The 19,991-nt window shown below is 40.4% G+C and overlaps 1 protein-coding gene across 1 annotated transcript in view; it reads left to right on the top strand.

The window, feature by feature from the left end:
* MTDH (metadherin) overlaps positions 1-19,991 on the top strand; it is a 171,685-nt gene continuing 151,694 nt past the window's right edge. Inside the window, exon 1 of the mRNA XM_005423487.2 lies at positions 1-51. Within this exon, the coding sequence (XP_005423544.1) occupies positions 1-51 (51 nt within the window). The remainder of the gene's footprint in view (positions 52-19,991) is intronic.

Here is a 19,991-nt window from a genome sequence, read left to right on the forward strand (position 1 = left end):
ATGGATCACTTGGTCGATTTTCAGTTCAAGTGCTCTTCTGAGGTGATCCAGGTAAGCCAACATAACTTTTCCTTCCACTCACATACCATTAATCTTTGAGAATCTTTCTCAATTTTTAATTGAGAAAGTAGTAGCTTAGGACATTATTTATATTATTATTATTATTATTATGAGGGCCAGCTGCCATAAATCTGTACTTATCATAAGTAATTTGATAATGTTCTAGGTCAAAGGGATCATGGGTACATTTCCCTCCAATAAACATTTGGGGTTTTGCCTGCAAAGATCTGTGAGGTGAGAGCTGAAAAAACCAGCACTAGTATTTAAAAATATGTTGAAAATTTAAATTTCAAATAATAATTTTCCTCAAGGTATTACAAATCTCTTGCATCTGCTGAGAAGGGAAGCCCCTGGGTAGTCTTCCTTTCAGCTACAACTTGAAGCTTTCAGACATAGTTACAGAGAGATGAGACCAATACATAATTCATTTACCTGACTAGACTATAGTACAAATGCTGATGAAAAATCTGTTTTCAATACTGCATAATGTAATGTAATGTAAGTAATTTTGCCAGTAATAAAAGAAGAATTGCAGGGTAGGGTAGGTTTGCTTTTGTCCTTCATTGTGCCAAGACAATAGTGACATTTCAATGTCTCTTTGAATGATTCTGTTCTCTGTGTTCTCACAAGATTTTTAGCTCCCTTAAAATAATTAAAAACAAAGAGAGAGTTGAAGCAGTGCTGATTCTGCTGCTCCATTACCAGCATCCTTGGCTGTGTATTTAGTTAGTATGCTTCTCCCATAGCGATTTGAGACACTTCCATTTACCATAAGTAAATATCAAACTGATCTTGATATCTATATCTGTCTCATGAAATATACATACCATCTAAATGTGCCCAAATGATTAATTTACTGCTGTGTAATGATTAGCATAAAAATCTCATCACTGCACAGGATAGAAATGTTGCCGCTAATTGCTGGTTGGAGTGAACAATGTTTTCTGCATAGAAGTTAATGATGCATTGCAGCTCTTGAATGGAAAAACTCAAGACTTTTTGTGAGAGAAGATTTTTTCCCTTTTTTTCTGCTAAATGTTAGGAGACACTGATCATATATAACAAAAAGGAATAGATATAATGTGATAGATATGTATAATAGAAAGGAAATCACACCTTTTGTAGTCTTCTGTCTACTGCAAATACATGGAAGCACTGTCCACACACACCCTGTGGACTTTTTCACGGTCATTATTTCTGGAAACTCCAGCTGTTTTGCACAAAGGCATGGCCAGCTATGCTGCTGTGATTTGTAGTTACAAGTGTTTAATAAGTACATTGTGCTAGCACCTGATTAAGGTTTCAGATGCCTCTCTTCTTGATAGCCGTGTTTGCACTGGGAGGAGGGGCCTTGATGACAGCCTTACATCCAACTCTGAGTCCAGCTTGCAGTTTGATTTCACTGCAGGACAGATCAGCTTCCTGTAGTTTATGTTAAGTCTTCTGGAGGGTTTTTTATCTTTTCCTTTATGTCTCAGCACTTGTACTGTGCCATAGATAATAGGAATGACTAACTGACTGAAAAAAATCTGTGTATTTTGTGCATTGGGGCTCAGGAACTGTGAGATGCAACTGAGATGACTCAATTGCACATAAGCACATAAGCACATGGTAGAGAGCTCTATCAGGGCCAACACTTGCAGTATCACTGACCTCTGTTACTGGCAGACAGAGCTTTGTTACTAATGCAGTGAATTTTTATCACTAGTCATGGTTGTCTCCATAACTGTGTGAAAATCGGGCTTATGAAAACTAAAGAGGGAAGCTCTGGAAGAGGGACCACAAAAGCCACAAAAAGAGCAAGGTTATACTTAGGAACTGTGGCTTCAAGTACCAATGTTTTACTCTGCTTTGCTATGTGAGTTGGGGAACACTACCTAAACCTCCCTCAGTTCCACTGTTAAAGGTTGGTCGTGGTGTTTGGTGCTGGTGTTTGGTGTAGCCTGATGTAACAACACTGTTTAAAGACATGATGCAAGTAAAATCTAAGTTCATAGCAGACGTGAGGTTCAGTTGGAGGAGAGGAATAAGAAGTAAACACCTTCCAGCTCCATGAGAATTCACCTGTAGAATGTGCCTTTTAGTAATTCGTTTGCATTCACAATACTTGCATTATTCACATTATTTGAATTTACTGTTTGACATGAAAAACAAAACTGAATTTTCCTCCTTCAGATACTGCTGTTTCAAAATAGACTTTGGGCATCAGGCATATCAGTTTTAAATTAATGGTACTTTGGATCCAGCAGTGATGTGGGACAATTATGTATGCAAAATGGTCACACAAAATGCCATCTATATATATAACTTCACTACATTGAACTATCACACACATGCTAAGTAATTCACAGAATCGGGGGCCACACACTGGGACAGTTTGAGAAAAGGGAATAGGTTGAATGATTTCCAACAGCCATGCAGCCAGTCAGTCCTAAAGCTAAGTATAGTTTAGTTTCTGCTTCAGCCGATCTGTGCTGCCCATAAATGAGTTGCTGCTTTCTTTTTATATCACTGAGAAAACTTTGCAGCTGAAGTGCAAAATTTTGTGCAAAAATGACACTTTCGACTGATTATGGGCAATGCATGTGGACTGAACTCTCAGGAAAGTCTTCAAAACTGATCTCACTGAGGTTCTTTGTGACTCAAGTTATAATCTCTGGAATATGTCAGCTTCAGCTTTGTGAGTGTGATTATGCAATGTTTTGCTTATTCTAAATTGTCTATATATTTTGCTTCTTCCAGAGATATTATGTCAGTAATGCAGCTGCAGAGAATTCATATAATTACTGGTACTTAAAAGCAAATTTCACAGTTCTTTTACACTTCACCATTTTTTTTATTTTGCTTTAAATTTCTGTCACTGGGACAGAAAGGTTTCACAAATTTTAATATGAGACACATTGCAGAGAATAAAAATCTCATTGCAGAAACTGTTCAAAATCTAAAAAATCTCATTGCAGAGATTAATCTCATTGTTCAAAAGCAGATAACAAAATATTCATAGCTTTTAATAAAGTGTCATGCTGATATTTCAGTGGCTATTATTGAGCTTTAGCTCATCAGGATGGTGAATTTGACAAGAGGAATTGCTAGAAAGGGAGTCGTGAGACATTTAACCACGTAAAGTTAAATGTTAATGCTTTACTCCTCAAAACTGTTCATTGTAGAAGTAGAGAAAGCTATAAATACCCACAAGAAAATGCTTGATTGTCTTTAGCAGTGATTCCCAGTGCTGAGTCCTGTGTAGAAGGTATTTTAAGCCTTTATAATGTAGCCTGAACTCTTAACATGAAATGCTGAGATGCAAACACACATTAGCTGTGAATTCCTATATTCCTTCTCAATGTAAACAGGATGCAGCTCTATTGGGAATTCAGCTCAGCTTTGGTATTGCTGTCCCTCCAAGCAGGACTGCCACTGGCTACGTAGCGAGACTATTGGAAGGATAACTACAAGGAGTAGAAGAAATTACTTAAAATGTTGGTCTTGTTAGATCTTTCTAAAACAGTAAAAGTATAGGGGGGTTAATGCAAAAACATCTTTAGTTTGTTAAACAGCTGAACTTAGGTTTCAGCATGTGCAGTTGTTGGAACTCTTTTCTTTCATAAACAGTATGTCTTCATAGGTACGAGAAGATAATAAATGAAAATATAAATAAATAAAATAATAAATTCAGTAGGCTCTGTATAAGTACCACATGTATTAAACCACAGCCTAATAAGTTACAAAAAATGTAACTTAGATCAACATTTGTCAACAGGAACTAACTTTTAAATATGAAGAGAGGATTAATTTCCAAGTTGTTAGAAGGAAACAGATGTGATAGAAGGAAGTATAAACTTTACTTTCAATACAGCAAAATCTCATTTCAGGTGTTCCACATAGTGTGTTTGCTAGAACTCATAGGAGGAGTTAGAGAGGATGTGCACAGCCTTCCCTGTTGAACAAAATTCCAGGAGTGCTTGCTGGCATCAGTAGAGGCTGCCCCTCCAGAGACCCTCTGGTTAGGGGCTTGTCCATCCCCTGGGTATTTGGTAATACTGGGAGTGCAATATTCCCAGAGCTATGTAAGCTTGAATTTATGGGGTGAGGACCAGAAGCATTTATTGGGAATGTTCTGCAAGCAGTGTGTGACACAGCTGTTCTTGACACCACATCTTCATGTGACGAGCAAAGAGTGAACCAGCTGTTGACAGCTCAGCCAGCCCCTGAGCCCGTGTGGCTCTGTGGGATCTGTGAGCACTCCAGGCTTCACGTAGAGGAAGGAGAACTGAAGATTGCTTATGAGAGTCCAGGTGTTAGGTTGACCTTTTTCTATACCAGGAATGCGGGGTTGTCATAGAGAATCTTTCTGTTCATCCCCTGGATGCACAGGACCTTTGCATCCATGCTCCCATAGAACTTGAATGAGCAGTTTTCATACTTGGGGACCATCTGGAGATGAGTACATTTTTTTTCTCTCCAAATTCTCAAAGTTCAGGAAGAGCTTGTGGTCTCAAGTTCTTTTTTGCCTCCCAAGCTGCGGTACTTGTATATCTTTTAGACTTGGATTTGAAATGGATTTGTAATATACAACATTGTCATCACACTGTGGAATCACTGAAGTCTAATACTTTTCATGCTCCATATCTCTGCATTTCAGAGCTGTGTCTAAACAAGCAGGAACAGTAATGGCTGTCAGCAGAGTGCTTGACAATATCTTCAAAGCAGAAGAGCTGAGTAAACATTTGCTGTGTGTGCTCTATTAGGTGTCAACAAAAATTTTATTCCTCCCTCCCTCATCTGTGAAGTGATGGAGGGGGAGAATATTACTGCTCTGTGATTCTGCAACAGTTAGACTGGCTGCTACAATACTACTAAATCATTTTGAGGCATAAGATTATATGAGACATCAGAATTTGGCAAACTTCAGGGAAATCACAAATGTAGCAACGTTGTTTATTGCATAGTGTTTATTCACACAGTAGTGAGTGATCCTTTAAAAGAGAAGTGTAAGTGGCTTATGGTATTTGCAGAAACATTCTGGTGACAAACTAAAGCTTTGTAAGACTGCTGTTACCTTACTGTAATAAACTGACAAAAGTAAAATTAATACCTGGGGTTTTTTAACTTGCACTTTTAGATTCCTCTATGGAAAAAACCCCATCAGCTTAGCTTAAAATAACTATAGAAAGAGTTCCCAGGTGTCCTTTGATTTACACTGGCTAAAAATATCAAGAAACAAAGATTGAAGCTCCAGATAATCATTGGTCAACTCAGTAGGAATTTCTTCAAAAATATTTGCAAATATGAGCATATGGTGTTGGGGTTTTCTGCAGAGTTTAGCAGAGAAAGCAGTTATATTAGACATTTTCTTTTTCCCAAAGTTATCCTGATTTTGACAAAAATCCTCCTATTGCTATTAATCTCAAATATTCTAACAAGCTCTAACTTTATTACCATGTTGTAAAAGTTTACTTTCTGAACACTATTTTTCCCCCTTTGAATAAGCTCAGTTTAGTGGTTTTAACTTAAGACAATAAACCAGGAACTCCCAAGTTCTAATTCTGCTGTGGTAACCATCTTGCTGTGTGGTCCTGGCACATTCTAAAGGTATGGCTGCTGTGTAGACTTAATTTGTTACACACTGAAAACCCCCAAAACCATCTATTTCCTAGCCTGGGTGCAGCCAGAAGTGTGGGCCACTGTTTTGTTCTAATGAGATGTCTTTTCAATTCACTCACAGCCGAAAACAGCTGAGATTTGGGCATTTTCTAATTTATGCTCCATAGGTGAATTAACCTTTCTGATGAATAACACTACAGCTTGGCTGAAATATGAATACAGTTGTGGTCCATCTTCACTGTGCCTTATTCACAATTTGGAGTGGAAAAGACATCAAAATGTGGTGGATTTTTGACCTCAAGACCAATGAAACTTTGGAGTTTGGGGGTATTTTCTGTTTATTAAAAAACAAACTCTCTGCACATGAAATTGCAGCTCTTTCCGTTCAAAGTTCTGCGAAGAGACTTCTAGAAAATAACATTAAGAGGAAAAATTAGCAAAGGTTAGTACAAAAACTGTCCTGTATGGTAATATCATGAGCCTGAAAACAGGGAATATATTCCAAACTTTTGGAAGTGTTGAGTTTGTTGGGTTTTTTTCTCAAAGAGCAAGAGTTAATATGAGTGCAAAGTAATTTTAATAAAATGTCTAATTTATTCTTAATTCAAATGCACTTTGTTATGGTTACAGGAAATATGCCCTCCTGGAGTCAACTCAGACAAAATTCAACAGGAAACATCCCACCCCTCTTCATTATCCTGGACAGAAATCTACACAAATCACAGAGATTCTGCTTCTGTAGCTGATGCTTACTGAGCCTGTAGTAGAAGTAATTAGGAGTCATCCCTCATGAAACAGTTGGAAGCTAGTGAAATGTCAGAGGATTCCCCTCCATGTTCAGTTTAGTACAAATTCATGTGCTGTCCTCTCAATTTTGCTTAGTGGATACAATTAATAACACTGAAGACTTCTCAGGGTATAAATTAGGGATTAAATTTGAAGTAATGCCAGTGGCTTAAAGAAGACAGTTTACTGATAACTTGGTCTTCAAACTGCACAATATATCAATTATTCACTTTCTCATCTGTCAACTCTGGCTCTAGATTTGATACATGGTTTGAACGGCATCTCTTTGGTAAAGGAAATTAGAACTTAGTCGTATAGAACAGTTCTTTGCACTTTAAGTGAAAGAACTTTGAAACCAAAACTGTCTTTAAAATACCCATTGCCCACAATTTTTTTTTCCAAATATCTTTTTCTAAAAGTCAGTTTCAGTTTCTGTCCCTAGTAATATACATATTCACAATCCACACAGCTGAAATAAATCAGAGCAGGGTGGACTCCCTCTTTTTGCAGCCACTAATGTTAGCAAAAATAGTGATTTAAAAAGTAGAAACAGCAATTGTATACAGTATGTTTGAGATGCTGCTGTTCCAGGAACGAAAAATAAATTCTTGTATTTAGAATGGAAGAAAACTAAACACCTCTAGGGAAATGGGATGCACAGGCTAAAATAGCAAGAAGTGCAAATAGGAGGATGAGAAATTCTTACTATGCCAAATGAAGGTAATGTAGTGCCAAGTACCTGAATCACTTAAATATTATGGTAACTATAAAAAAACAAATGAGAAGCTGAAGATAAAAGTGCCTGTAGTCAGTACATCCAAATAAAAATATGAAAACCATAATCCAGGAAACCCTGCAGTTGTCTCAGATGTTGCAGGACCAAGAGGTGGGCCATACCCATGGCAGGAAGTTGAAAGGAGCTTTAAACAAACCTGAGCCAGGTGGATGGAAGAAATGTGTGACTTATTCATTATCTTTCATCACCCAAGAAGCTGAAACTGACTGATCTCAGTGCACTTATATTAGAATTTTGGTTCAAGAGGAATTTGGATCAACAGTCCCTGGTACAAGAGAATTTTTGGGTGAAGCTGTGGTGGAAACTGCAGAAAATGTATCACTGCTGTAGCAGGGCTTTTCACCCTTTTCCTTTTGCTGAGGATTATTTCATGCAATCACTGCTTTGTCTCATCAAGGCTTACTTTAAAGTTTGAAACTGATGATCATCCCACGATTTTCCCTGAGCAAGTTTTTTTTTGCAATTAATCTTCTCTACAAACTTCTTTGGAGCTTGTAGCTTACTAGTGTGATAAAACTGGCATTCAATGTATTTGCTCAAATTTCATGCCCAAAAAACTTACCCTTGAATATGTCTTCTAGGAGAAAATTATGTTCATGCAACCTCAAATGTTGATTATTTGTATTACATACAAGGATTCCTAACTGAAGAAATAAAGAAAGCAAACTCAACTGTTTTGCTGCTTCTCCAGCCTTTCGAGGTGGATGCCTCCATGGAACCTCAGCAGCAGCCTGGGAATAGCAGGTGAAAGGAAAACTGCTGTATGGAGAGTGAAGGCAAGGCTTGTCAGTCAGTTACTGTGCTGTGCTATTTGCCTTTGGTATGTCACTGCAAATTCAGTATCCCAACATCACATTCAGAGAAGCTTTCCAAAAGCCAAAGGGCATTCATGTTTCACCTTCCTTTATAAAGGATGTTCTGAAACACCAAAACCTGCCTTCCTTCCCCACAAAGGGCTTTATGTGTGTAACACTGCTGTCTGATGTTGTAGGTTGCTATCTAATACATGAATGTAAACAACAGGAATAGAATCTCACCAAAAATTGTTTTTACACTTTAATCTTTAGAAGAAAATGATTGCACATTCTTGTTCATAGTTGAAGCAAAGTTTCTGCACAGAAAAAGTGAGACATTTCCTGGCAAAGGAAGGTGTGGTTCCATGAGATAAAAGGGAGGTGTATGTTTTCTCACCACTGAATTTGCCTAAAGATATGTCTTATAACAAATTTCCCCTTAATGTTGTGATGATCCGTAAATTCAGGTCAATTTAAGTAGCCAGCCAGTCTGCATTTTAAATAATGGTTTCCTTAATAAACAGAAAAAATCTCAGAGAGCTCCGATGTATCAAGTCCTCTGAAAGTCTCTTAATGGCAGTTAATAAAAAGAACTTCTAAATCAACACATCAGTTTCCTGGAAGCCAATGGAAAGTCATTAAATCAGAAGTACTCTAATGCAAACTCGCATCCCTGAAAGATTTCAAGCATTCACATCATGATCACTTTGTGTCTGGGGGAAAAAGATGATCAAAACTTCTGTGAAGAAAATCAATATGTTATAACACACTAATTTCTTCAAAACCAGAGTTTCCACAAGAAATTGAAAATCATTCCCTCAAAGTAACTATATTATTGTCATCCCTTCACAAAAAGCTGCATTTTCTCCCTAACTGGCTGCAGAGGGAAAGATTGTTTCATTTGGTCTTGAGAAAAGCCCACTACTATCTTTCCTTTGTAATATGTGAAATGAAAGGACTGTGCCTGGCACAAAGACAAGCCCTCCTGTGAATGCACTGCAGATTGATTTTCATTGTATTTTTAAAAGTCTTTATTTCCAACCTGTCCCTATTTCCTAGACCTGATTACCAAAGCTCAACAAGACCTCAAACCAAACAAGGATTTAACACAACAACAACAAAGAAAACACAACTGTATTTTAAGACTTCAAAATACTTTTCTTTCCTCTTTCAAATGGATATTTACTTACCTTTAAACACAGACAGCCTCTAAGATTGAAGCTGTTTATATCAAGAGACTCCTCTCCATCCCCATCTTACAGTAAAGCCTTCTGAATGTTTGATATAAACCATAACATATTTATGCAGCTTTGTGGTGCTTTGTTCTGGTGCTGGTTTCACTAGCATTTGGCAAGGCTCCTGAAGTTTCCTTTTCCAGAGGGTTTTGTATGTTTTTCTCCAGCATCTTGATTCCTTTGGATTTGGATGGTGACAGCCTGCAAGCATCCCTTTAATCCAGACCTTGTCTTGGGATAAGAAATTAAATATAAAAAGATATTAAAAAGCAGAGAAGAGTCTGTCCCTTGAGACTTCCCTACAGACAAGTGTGCTGTTTCTCTTGGCTTCATGAAGAAGATATGGTAGAACCACCATAAAGTCCCTCAGTGGCTGTAGGTTGTTGCTACATGTATCCCTGGTTTCGTGTAAAGGCATAGGAGATTAGGAAAACCGGTAATGAAATAGATGTTAAGGCACAAAGTCTGTTACATTCAATATGGCTTTGTGTTTTATAGAGAAGACCCTACAATGTATTTTATGGAGTTAGTATACTGGAAATGTAATAAATTCAGACATAGATCTTGAAGGCACACAGGTAGGCTGACTCCACTCAAGACCAAATTCAAACACACTCTCTATTAGATCTTCTAAACATAGGATCTTGCACCAACAGAGTGCAACACTCAAAGCTACACTCACTTACAGAAAGTGGTATAAAAGTATACTAACTTCTCTGAAATTGAAACCTAAGTGAATTAGATTCCCTTACGTCACTGAAAACAGTGTTTGCCCAAGATTTTGCACTTTTTTTGCACTACAAATTTTAAGTTAGTGTGAGATTTTCTATTCCTGCTAAGCCCCCTAAGGTTCCCTGCTGCTGCTGTGCTCATGGTCTGTAGCATTGGCTCCCATTCATGGGCAGGTGTGTTCGTGTTTGATCAGCAAACCCTGTCTGATAAGGGTGAAATAACAATACTATAGCAAAACGGGTTCCAAAACTGTCCGTAGAAGCACTGAGAACAGACCACTGGTGGCACATGCACAGGGCCTGGGCTGTTTCTGATACAAGAAGAGTTGTTCCAATATTATTTCTCTGAGGGGATAATTTCCAAGTGTGCTGTCCAGGCATGCAGGACTTCAACAGCATCCAAGTGACCTGTTGGATGGTACAGCTATGGTGAAGCAGAGGTTTGGCACTTGCACACTCCTACTTGACTGCTGGAAGTGGAAACTCTCCAGGAGTCCACAGCAAGTGTGCAAATGTTGTTTGCACGGAGGGCAGACTGCCCGAAGGCACGAGGGCTGCTGAGTAGGGGTTTTTGTGCTTCTGGATGGGGAACTTGTCTTCTCCTGCTGCTGCTGCTCCTGCTGTGGCTGCTTTGGCTCTGCACGAGGGTGCAGTGACAGCAGAGGGTCCTTCCCCTAGTCCTGGGATAACCTGTGTCAACGCTGTGACAGATCAGGTGGTAAAGCAATAGTGTGAAGTGCACTCATGTGAGAGACCACTCCAATCTACTCTTTCATAATCTGGAAATTATTCCTTGGCATCCTTTCTTCTCCAGCACTGGTCAAGGACTCAACCCTCTGCAATTTTGTACACAGAGAGATGGAAGTGAGTACAAACACATACTTCAGGTTAATCTTTGTTTACTGTTTTGGTTTTTTTAAAAGGAAAGCAATTACACATGATCTTCAAGGACAACTCTTATGATATTAAAATAAATAACGCTTATTTGCCACTGGAATAAAAAGATATGGGTGTGAAAGTATTTCACAGGTCATACCAGGCTGGGAGAAGGGGTGATTACTGAGAACCACCTAGAGGGAAACTTATTTAGCTCTGTTAAACCAGTGTTAACAAAGTGTATATTAAAGTACTATTTTTAATGTGATGTTATAATATGTGGGGGTTTTATATCAAACATATTAAATGGAAAACACAGATTTTGCTTGCAAATTAATATTACAAAGAATACAATGTTTTTGATCCTATGAGAAAAGTCATTAGATGTATAAAGGATATGTCTGGAGGCACATTCCTGACTTACAATTACTTAAGAGGGCTTGTGAAGTCTAAAAAAATCAGATCACATAATCTGAGAAATTACTAATTGTCTTTAAATTAAAGTCAAGGCCCAGTGTTTTTTTAGCAAATAAAAAATAATGTTATGCTTCTTTTAATGCTTAGGACAAAAGTAGCTGAAAGTATGTAGCAGATGTTTTGATTGAACTAGCAGACCTTTTCCCAAGTGTAAAAGGCAGTGCACCAAGCAGACAGAGTAGTTCTTGGAAGAAGCAAACTGGTGGGCACAGGTGCTGTGTAAAGGAGTCTAAACAGGGAGATGGAACTGAGTTTATTCACCTTGTTCATTTAGTCCTCCCAGCTACAGATTCCTGTTTTCAGGTAAATAGAGCTGTGCTTTAAGAGCTTTTCTATCTTTGTTGCTCCCCATGTGAGCAGAACCAGCTACAGAGCATGGCAGAGCCTTCAGCAGCAGTCCTGCTCAGTTGGACCAGCACCATGTCTGGATGGTTTTTGACATAGAAATGAGAAGAAGAGAATTTCCCTTCTACCTTCTGTTTGGCTTTTTCTCATATCAAAGTAATCAAGGGACATAAAAGCATCAGCTCAAAGGACAGTCAGTCATTGCCAGTGGAAAAAAAACAGGCTGCAAATGACAGCCGATCACAGTGTTTAATAAAACAATTCCTTGTGTTTTTTATTCTTCTTGTACTGGGTGATAGATGCTGCAAAAATTGCAGTATTTTGATTCTTTCAGTTTCTTTTTACAGCACTTCAGATAAAGAACAGATCAGACCCCTCCAGCTGCCCTTCACCAAGAGAGGCCCATCTCTCCCTGCACCATCTAAGAATTATTGCATTGACAGCTATCAACATAAGTCTTAAGCAAGGAAGCTTTCCTTAATGCAATCTCCTAGAATTCAGGTCTTTTCAAAATGTGTCTCAGTTTTTGGATAGCCTACACATTTGAGAACAACTTTGAGTCTTTAATTCATTCAAGAATTAGAACTGCAGAACTGAACTGAATGTACTGCAGAACGGAACATACTGCAGAAATTAACTTGGCCTGTATAGCAGTTGGAAATACAGGCAGATCCTATTGGAGATTATCAAAATACATGCACCCATATCTAGGCAGCAACTGCCAAGTGAATGCCATATTCTTCAAAGGAAGAACAAACAGTATTCATTATAATGAAGTAAATGGACCCAGAGTGCGCACTGACCCTCTCCAACTTTTGACAACATTGTCTGTTTGGTTGTTTGTTTGTTTTCCACAGCTCTAACATATTAATTCCATTAGGGAGGTATTAAAAATATTGGCAGAATTAATCCAGTCATGTCTTTTCACAGCACTCCTACCAAAATACACTGACAGTTAAAGCAATTTGAAACAATGAACTTTCATCCCTTCATCTCCTTCCCACAGCTGTACTCAAAATTAGAGTAAAACTGCAGGCCCTAATTATTGTAATAAGCTGTAATTCAGGTAGAAACCTGTGAGTCATTCTCTTCCCTGGAACAGCAAGTCTGTGGATATATGTGAATGTAAATGCCATGCAGGAAACACAGAACTAGCAGTACTAATGTTCTGAAAGCAAGAAAACACAAATTATCACCCTGGGCCTGTGTTTTGTGTGCTTGCTCTATCAGGCAAGCCCTGATCCAAACAGGAGTTCAGGAGTTGCAAATGCAATTGGCCAAACCTGTAAGTGAGCAGATTTTATGCACCTGACCTCCAGAGCCAGCCTGGCTTTGTCACTTGGACAAACATTTCATTGACTTCAGTGGGACCTTACCCTAGCCTTAACATCAGACCTTGTGCTTAAGAGCTGAAACTATAGTTAAATATCCACTAGCTGTTTGTTGTTGGAATTTGTAATTTTTTTTAACTAACACACAAGAAATACTGACTAGAAATCTAAAATGGCATTGATATAAACACTGTTTTAAAAATGAGTGAAAATAAATTGCAGTGCAAGCTTCATGCTGTGTACTTCCTGACTTGTACAGTACATGCCTATAAAGAGAAATTGCTGTGGAATGACTTTCTGCAAAATAGCTCTATTTTCATGCATTGTAGAGGTTCATCATCTTCTCTTCCTGGGCTGTGTTACTTTCCACCCATATGAATCCTTTTCAATTTGTAATTTCAGCAAGACTCAGTTCTAGTTTCATTTGTCAAGATACTCCCTTTTTTGAAATGGTCTGTTAGTGAAATATCCCTACAAGATGATTTAAAATTAATTAACCTGATATTAGCTCATATTCTTATATGTAAATGGATGAGTTCAAAGCTGCATACTCTGTGTAACATAAATATCCATATATGGATGTAAGAATGCAGTTTGATTACATACCAGTTCAAATAGCAAAGATGTTACAACTGGACCCAGTGGAAGTTTTCTGCATGAATCATTTTCCTTTTTTTCCCCAAAGAAGGATTTGTAAAGAAAATTCATTTTCTTCTAATGTTTGGAAGGGAAGAGGAATGCCCCAAACCAAACATTTATGTATTTCCACATTTGACACTTAAATGGGGTTTATTCTTTCCTTTTTTCCCCCCATCTTTCTTCTGACACTGAATATGACAGCATAAATCTTTGGTCTTTGAGATTCTACTCTCTTTTATTCCCCTCACTAACTTTTCAAACAATGAGGAAATAGAAGAGAAAGTTGAAAGGTAAAACTCCGATATGTTATCTATGCTAATGCATTCAGGGGACAACTCACAAATTCCTTTTCAGACTTTTATATATATATATATATATTGGTGTGTGGGATTTTCTTTTCAGATGTTACATTTCTTTGAATTTTTCCATTATACTTTTTTCCTTTATTCAGCTTACCCTTTTGACAGTGTCTTGAAATATTGAAAAATGCCCTAATATTAAATTACGGTAAAATAAAAAATATAATATAGTACATTACCAGTACATTTAGAATTGCAGGAAATCTCAGAATCTTAAACTATATTTCAGTCACATTTATAGTTGTGATTTGAGTTACTCCTGATAGGCTATACTTTTCCCTGTTTGTCATCGTGTGCTGCTTGTTTGCAGCCTGTAATTACCAGGTATGTTCAGCTGAGGGGTGGATCTGAGCTCAGAGCAGCTGGAGCTCATGGCTGGTTCTCCAGTGCCTGAGCAGCAGCAAGCTTCAAGCTATTCCTGTTAACTTTGCTCAGTATCCAATTCACTTTCTATTTTAACTGGGTGAAAAATATCCCAAACCACTGCCAAATCCCTCTGCCCAGCCTCTCCTCCTCTCTCTCTTGGACTGCCTCTCTGGGCAGGCACTGGGGCAGAGACTGCACCCAACTGAGCTGTCCTGAACCTCAACACCTGCACCCTCAGGTCGTACCAAGACCATGCTGGCACAAGCTAATTCTTGGATTTTTACAGGAGTCTGTGCCCTTTGTGCACAGCATGGTATTTCCATAGATCTCCATCATGGCTTACACATTTCTAGTATATCTGGTATATTTCTGGTATAAGGGTTTATAATCCTTTGCAGTTTAACTCAGGAAAACAACCCACTTGAAAGGCTGTCTAGATTCATTTAGAAATACCATTGGATCAAATCAAGAGCCAGAGTTGGTTTATCCTAAAGGTGAAACAGGAAAGGAACACAGGCTGCCTTCCCATCCATGCAAAGGTGGTGGGCACAACCTCTTTGCCTCAAAAGGGCTTGTCTTTGCCACCAGCAGAGGCAAAGCTTTCAGCCATAGCTGCTCTGGGAAGTGGATGCCTTGTACCCAAGTTCTAGAAAACTAAGGAGTAAATTTATGAGCAGGGATTGTGCCAGAGGACTGAGCTAAACTGTGTCCAGTTGAGGGCATGCAGTGTCCACACTGCCCCTTCTGGGTACCACCAAGCCTCCCTAAAAAGCCCTCACAGTGCTCTCCTTTCCCAGTCTCTCTTGGCACAGGGAGTGCAAGCGGGGCTCAGCAGCACCCCCCTCCACCTGGACCCCAAAGGCAGTTTTAGAGCTGCCTCAGGTGGCAGCCTCCATCCACACCCCTCTCACATCACTGCCTGAACTTGCACTCATGTTCCTGCAGCTTTGCCCAAATGTCTGCACTGTACAAAATAATGTCATACCTCAAGCCTTCAGTTTCCATTGACTGACCAAAGACGCTGCTGAAGTTTCAGCTCTCACCCTTCTCCAGCTGGCAGCAGGCCAAGAGGAGATGGGAGATGCCTCTCTCTCCTCAGCATGTTGGCTTCACCAGCGCTGAATCCCAGAGGTCTGGAAGGGGAGATCTGTAGAGCAAGGACATGCCAATTGTCCAAAACCTACTGCCACCCACAGAGGCCATTCTGTCCACCAGAGAAGAGCAAATATGGAATTTTGAGATGAGATCACCTGTTCTGAGCATGCACTGAAGACCAGTTTAATTAGTGCTAATTAATTAGGTAATTAATTTGGTTTGAGATGAGACAGCTCTTTCTGTTTGTTGTTTGTCACCACTGGAGTTTATCAGCATGTGAGTTAATCAGAAGAATGGGAAGGGAAGGCCAGTCTATCTCAAAAGGAGTCAGAGATGCCAGAAGGATGGTCCATCTGCAAACCTAGCTGCTGTTGGGATGTGTCTGCGTTCTGCCTTCTGTTTAATCACAATCAAGGCTGGGTGGGCACCCTGGCAGAGCTGGCCATCTCCTGCCTTTTGTGGTGCAGGTGTAACTGCCCTGAGACAGCTCACATATTGCTCCTCTGGAGCAAGCATCCCCTGGGCCTCCCATGTCATGGTGGAGGGGGCTCTTTTCCTGCAGGCAGCAGGCAGAGGGGAGGCCAGAAAGGCAGAGTCTGTCACAGCACCCTCAGCAGCATGGTGAAGACAATGTCCTTGGTTTGGCCCCTGGGGCACTGCAGAGAACCCTTCAAGCACAGCCACATCAAAGCTGGGCCAGGGTGTGGGATGTGGCTTTGGGGTAGGGTGGTGAACACTTGAAAGGATGGGTGGGACACATCATGGGCTGGAGAGAAGCTGTACAAGTGAGAAACAAGAGGCCTCTGTTTTCTTAGGACTGTTACAAGTTCTGCAGAGGGTGAGCTCCTTTGGAAGGTATCTTGCACTGAAATGCTGATGAAGAATTTTGGAAGCAGCTAAGCCAAAAATACTGGGAACTAGGAAATCCTTATCGACAGATCAAATTTTTTTTTCACTGCCTATTTTAGCACCCAGATATCTTGTATTTTCTTGACATATTGATGGGGAAATAAGGGTGAGGCACTGGAGATAGATGCAGGTGGGGAGCTCAGCCAGGTGAACAGCAGGTCTGTGTTCACTTCTGCTCCATCCTTTCCTGTGCAGCCCCTCCTTCCTCCACTGGAGACACCTCAAAGCAGAGCTATAAGGCTCAAGTCTTTACTGCTGGTAGAAAACCACACTACATTTATTTCATGTCTGTGGGATGCCAGGGACCTTCACTGTTCTGTGAACAATACAAATGATGGCTGTGTTGGGCTGCCTGAAAGGTGGGTTGGTCATTTACAACCAGAAGTGATTATAAGGGATTTGCATCTCTGAGAACAGTTGAGGATTATGTAAATAATAATTTATCCTCCTAGTTCTTTTTTGGTATAATGCATAACTGTTGGCTGGCAGGGACATTTCTGTGACAGCCACCTGCCTCTGGCTGAGCCTGGATTCGTTTCTGTGGTGTGACATGATCCCTACTGACCACACAGGGGCCATAATTAGCAACATAGCAGTTAATCCTCTTTCCTAGATGGGAAGAGACCTCTGGGTGAGGCCAGGAGGCTGAAAAATGCTTTGGGGCATCTTCAAGACAAAAAATGTTAATGTTTACTCCTTAAATGGTAAGGAGTAACAGACCAGAGAAAGAAAATAAAACAGAGAAAGCAGAGAAAACTTCTGCTGGAGTTAGCTGGAAAAGCATGAGGAAATAAATAGGTGTGATGTTATTAAACAGCAGATACACCGGAGAGTCCAAAGCCTAAAAATCCCTTCATTATCCAGTTTAAGGCATCAAAAAGCTGTGGCTAAAATGTGAGATATCAGCCTAACGGGTCTGTTTATACAGACTTCTCTAAATAGTTCTCCAGTCAGATCTTTTGCCTCTGCAAAATCTTTTTTTCCCCTTGTGTTTTGATTCCTTTCATCTTAAAGGACGCACTGCCATTTTCCAATCTGTAAATAAAACTCACTATGATAAAGGTCACAAGCTCAATCTCCAGGAAGAATTACCCTGCAATGAAAGGTAAAGCCCATTTGGGGGTTGCCAGTGCTGCCCTTTGCATCCACTGATACCAAGGCCTGATGGACACTGCCCAGCTCCCTGCAACTGTTGAACTTGCATCAATATCTGATCTTACCCCAGCCATTATCCTGTGCCAGGGTCACAAAACCAGGACTTTTGGAGATTTGCTATAGGGTGAGGAGAGAGTTTTGTGATGGGCAAAGCTACAGCGGGCATTGGCTGCTGTGGTAGAATTGTCCCTCACAGGCTGGGTTGGGTTTTGCTGGCTGTGCATGGTGCATGTGTGTGTATACTCAAATGTCTTGGTTCCTCCACTCAAAAGCCAGCTCTGTTGGCAACTCCTGCCTGAGTTCCACAAGAAAATATTTGGCAAATCACATGCTGACATGTTTATCTTGTTAGCTGTCAGGATGAGTAAGTGCGAAAGCCGAATGCTATCATTCAGCTTGAATGGAGCAATAGCTACCACTCATGAAATCTGACAGAATAAATACATTTTCACACATGATTTTTGTCAGACTCATATTATTCCTTTGTTCAGCTGCTGTCCTAAGTGACTTTAAATAGACCTGTGCTCACTGGCAACCCCAAACTCCAGCTCAGGGCTCCCGGTGACTCGACACAACGCAGAGATGACAAAGTGATACTGTTGCCTGCTCAAAAATGACAGATTGAGTTAGCTTCTGCCCTGGCATATACACATTTATATGTCTTCTAACATCTAATTTCAGTGAAGCATCCCACAGAAAGCTCACATTTGGGCTTTTAACACTAATCCAATAAAAAGGCAATACAACCATTCCAGGACAGTTGCACCATCAGCCGCCCCCTGCCTGCTTTCAGGCAGGCACTCACGGGAACCCCTCGTGGGAGTTCACACAGTATGAGAAAATAGCCAGCAGCACATTGAACCTCATTCTGTGGCACAAATATCTCTGTGTGTTAGAGTACCTCAGAGCTAAGAAATCTCTGAAACATCAACATTTAGTTTCCTGCTTGATCTAAGCTGGCCTTGCCTGAGGCAGAGGTCAATAACATACAGCTTTGTTGTTTGCCAGAATTAAGAATAGCAGAGCTTGTCTGATCACCTCCCTCTCCAGCAATATCACATTAAAAATCATCAAGCTTTGGCCCATTTCCTTTCTGATATTGGCAGAAGTGCTAGCAGGAAAGGGAAAGGGTAGATTGAACGTTTCCCCATCCTTAGTTTGTTTTGCTCTTTGCTTGCCCTAGTGGTGCCAGCATACCCCATCCACAGCTGGAGTTTGCAAATGGCTGAAGTCATTCAGTGCCACATTTGCTCATGAAGGAGTCAGGCACTTAAAAGCTCTGGTCAGACTTTCTATGTTGAGCAGGTAAGGACAGGATTCGCTCAGAGGTCTGTGCAGTAGGATAAGGTCTGGAAATCAGCACAAGCTCCAGAAAGACGGAGTGGTCCCACAGCTCAGAAAGAAAAATGCGGCACATCAATGTGAAATGGCAGTGGTGAAACTGGGGCTTTTAGCAGTGCTATGGTCTGTTTTAGCAGTGACAAAGATACGCCAGAGAGAACTTTTTTATTATCAGATCACATTCAGAGCACTTCAAGGGTAAAAGACAAACATCTGAATCAAGGAAAGGCAGAAGATGGTACTGGGACCCACAGCTTCTCTCTTTCCACATCTGCAGCATCCTATGTGCATTACAACTAGAGGCTGTCTCTTCCTGGATCCCTGCCTCCTTTACTGTGCAAGGTGGATGATGCTGCCTGAACCCCCAGCTGTTCAATCTTTATCTGCAGAGTTCAGGGTGTGGCCTTGCTGGCTGTACCACCCAGCACTGAACCCCTGCATCTCCTGCTCCTGCAGCACTCAGGGCAGCAGGGAGCCAGCAGCTCCCTTTGCTCACTTTGCCTTGGCCCGTGCTGGCTGCTGAAAGAGGTGGAAGGGAAGGATGTCTGTCTTTGTAATTTAAAGATTTTGCCCTTTTGAAATACCATTCGATGAGAGGAGAGGCATTTGTTTTGGGAGGGGAGCTTTGCTGGTTTTGTTTGGAGTGATATTGTACTGAATGATACATCAGAGAAAGGGGAAGGTTTGCCTTGTTCTAAGGAGAGCATTCATGTGAAGCAGAGTGCTACAGGAATCTCTCAGAGGTTTCCCATGTTCACCCACTTCAGTGAATCCAAGACAGCACTGTCCCCCACATCAGTCTGATTTAAATTAGGGTAAAGTCCTGTGTGACATTGCTGTGGTAGATGACACCACAATTACCTCTTGTCCCCTTTTTCTCTCCATTCTCAGAGAAAGGCAGTCAAATTATTCAGCTCAGCTTATGAGTTGCAGGACTGAGCAGCACCTGCAATTTCACATCATTCAAACTTGCTTTTATCTCTTTTGACACAAATGCCAGACCCTTGTGTGCCCCTGAACTGGCTGCAGGCAGGAAACCCTGAGTGAGCTGTGCCAGCGATCCTGAAGTCTGTCAGTCAGCACAGCCTTCCA

This window comes from Geospiza fortis, unplaced genomic scaffold (genome assembly GCF_000277835.1).
Source record: "Geospiza fortis unplaced genomic scaffold, GeoFor_1.0 scaffold200, whole genome shotgun sequence".
NCBI classification, from domain to species: Eukaryota; Metazoa; Chordata; class Aves; order Passeriformes; family Thraupidae; genus Geospiza; species Geospiza fortis.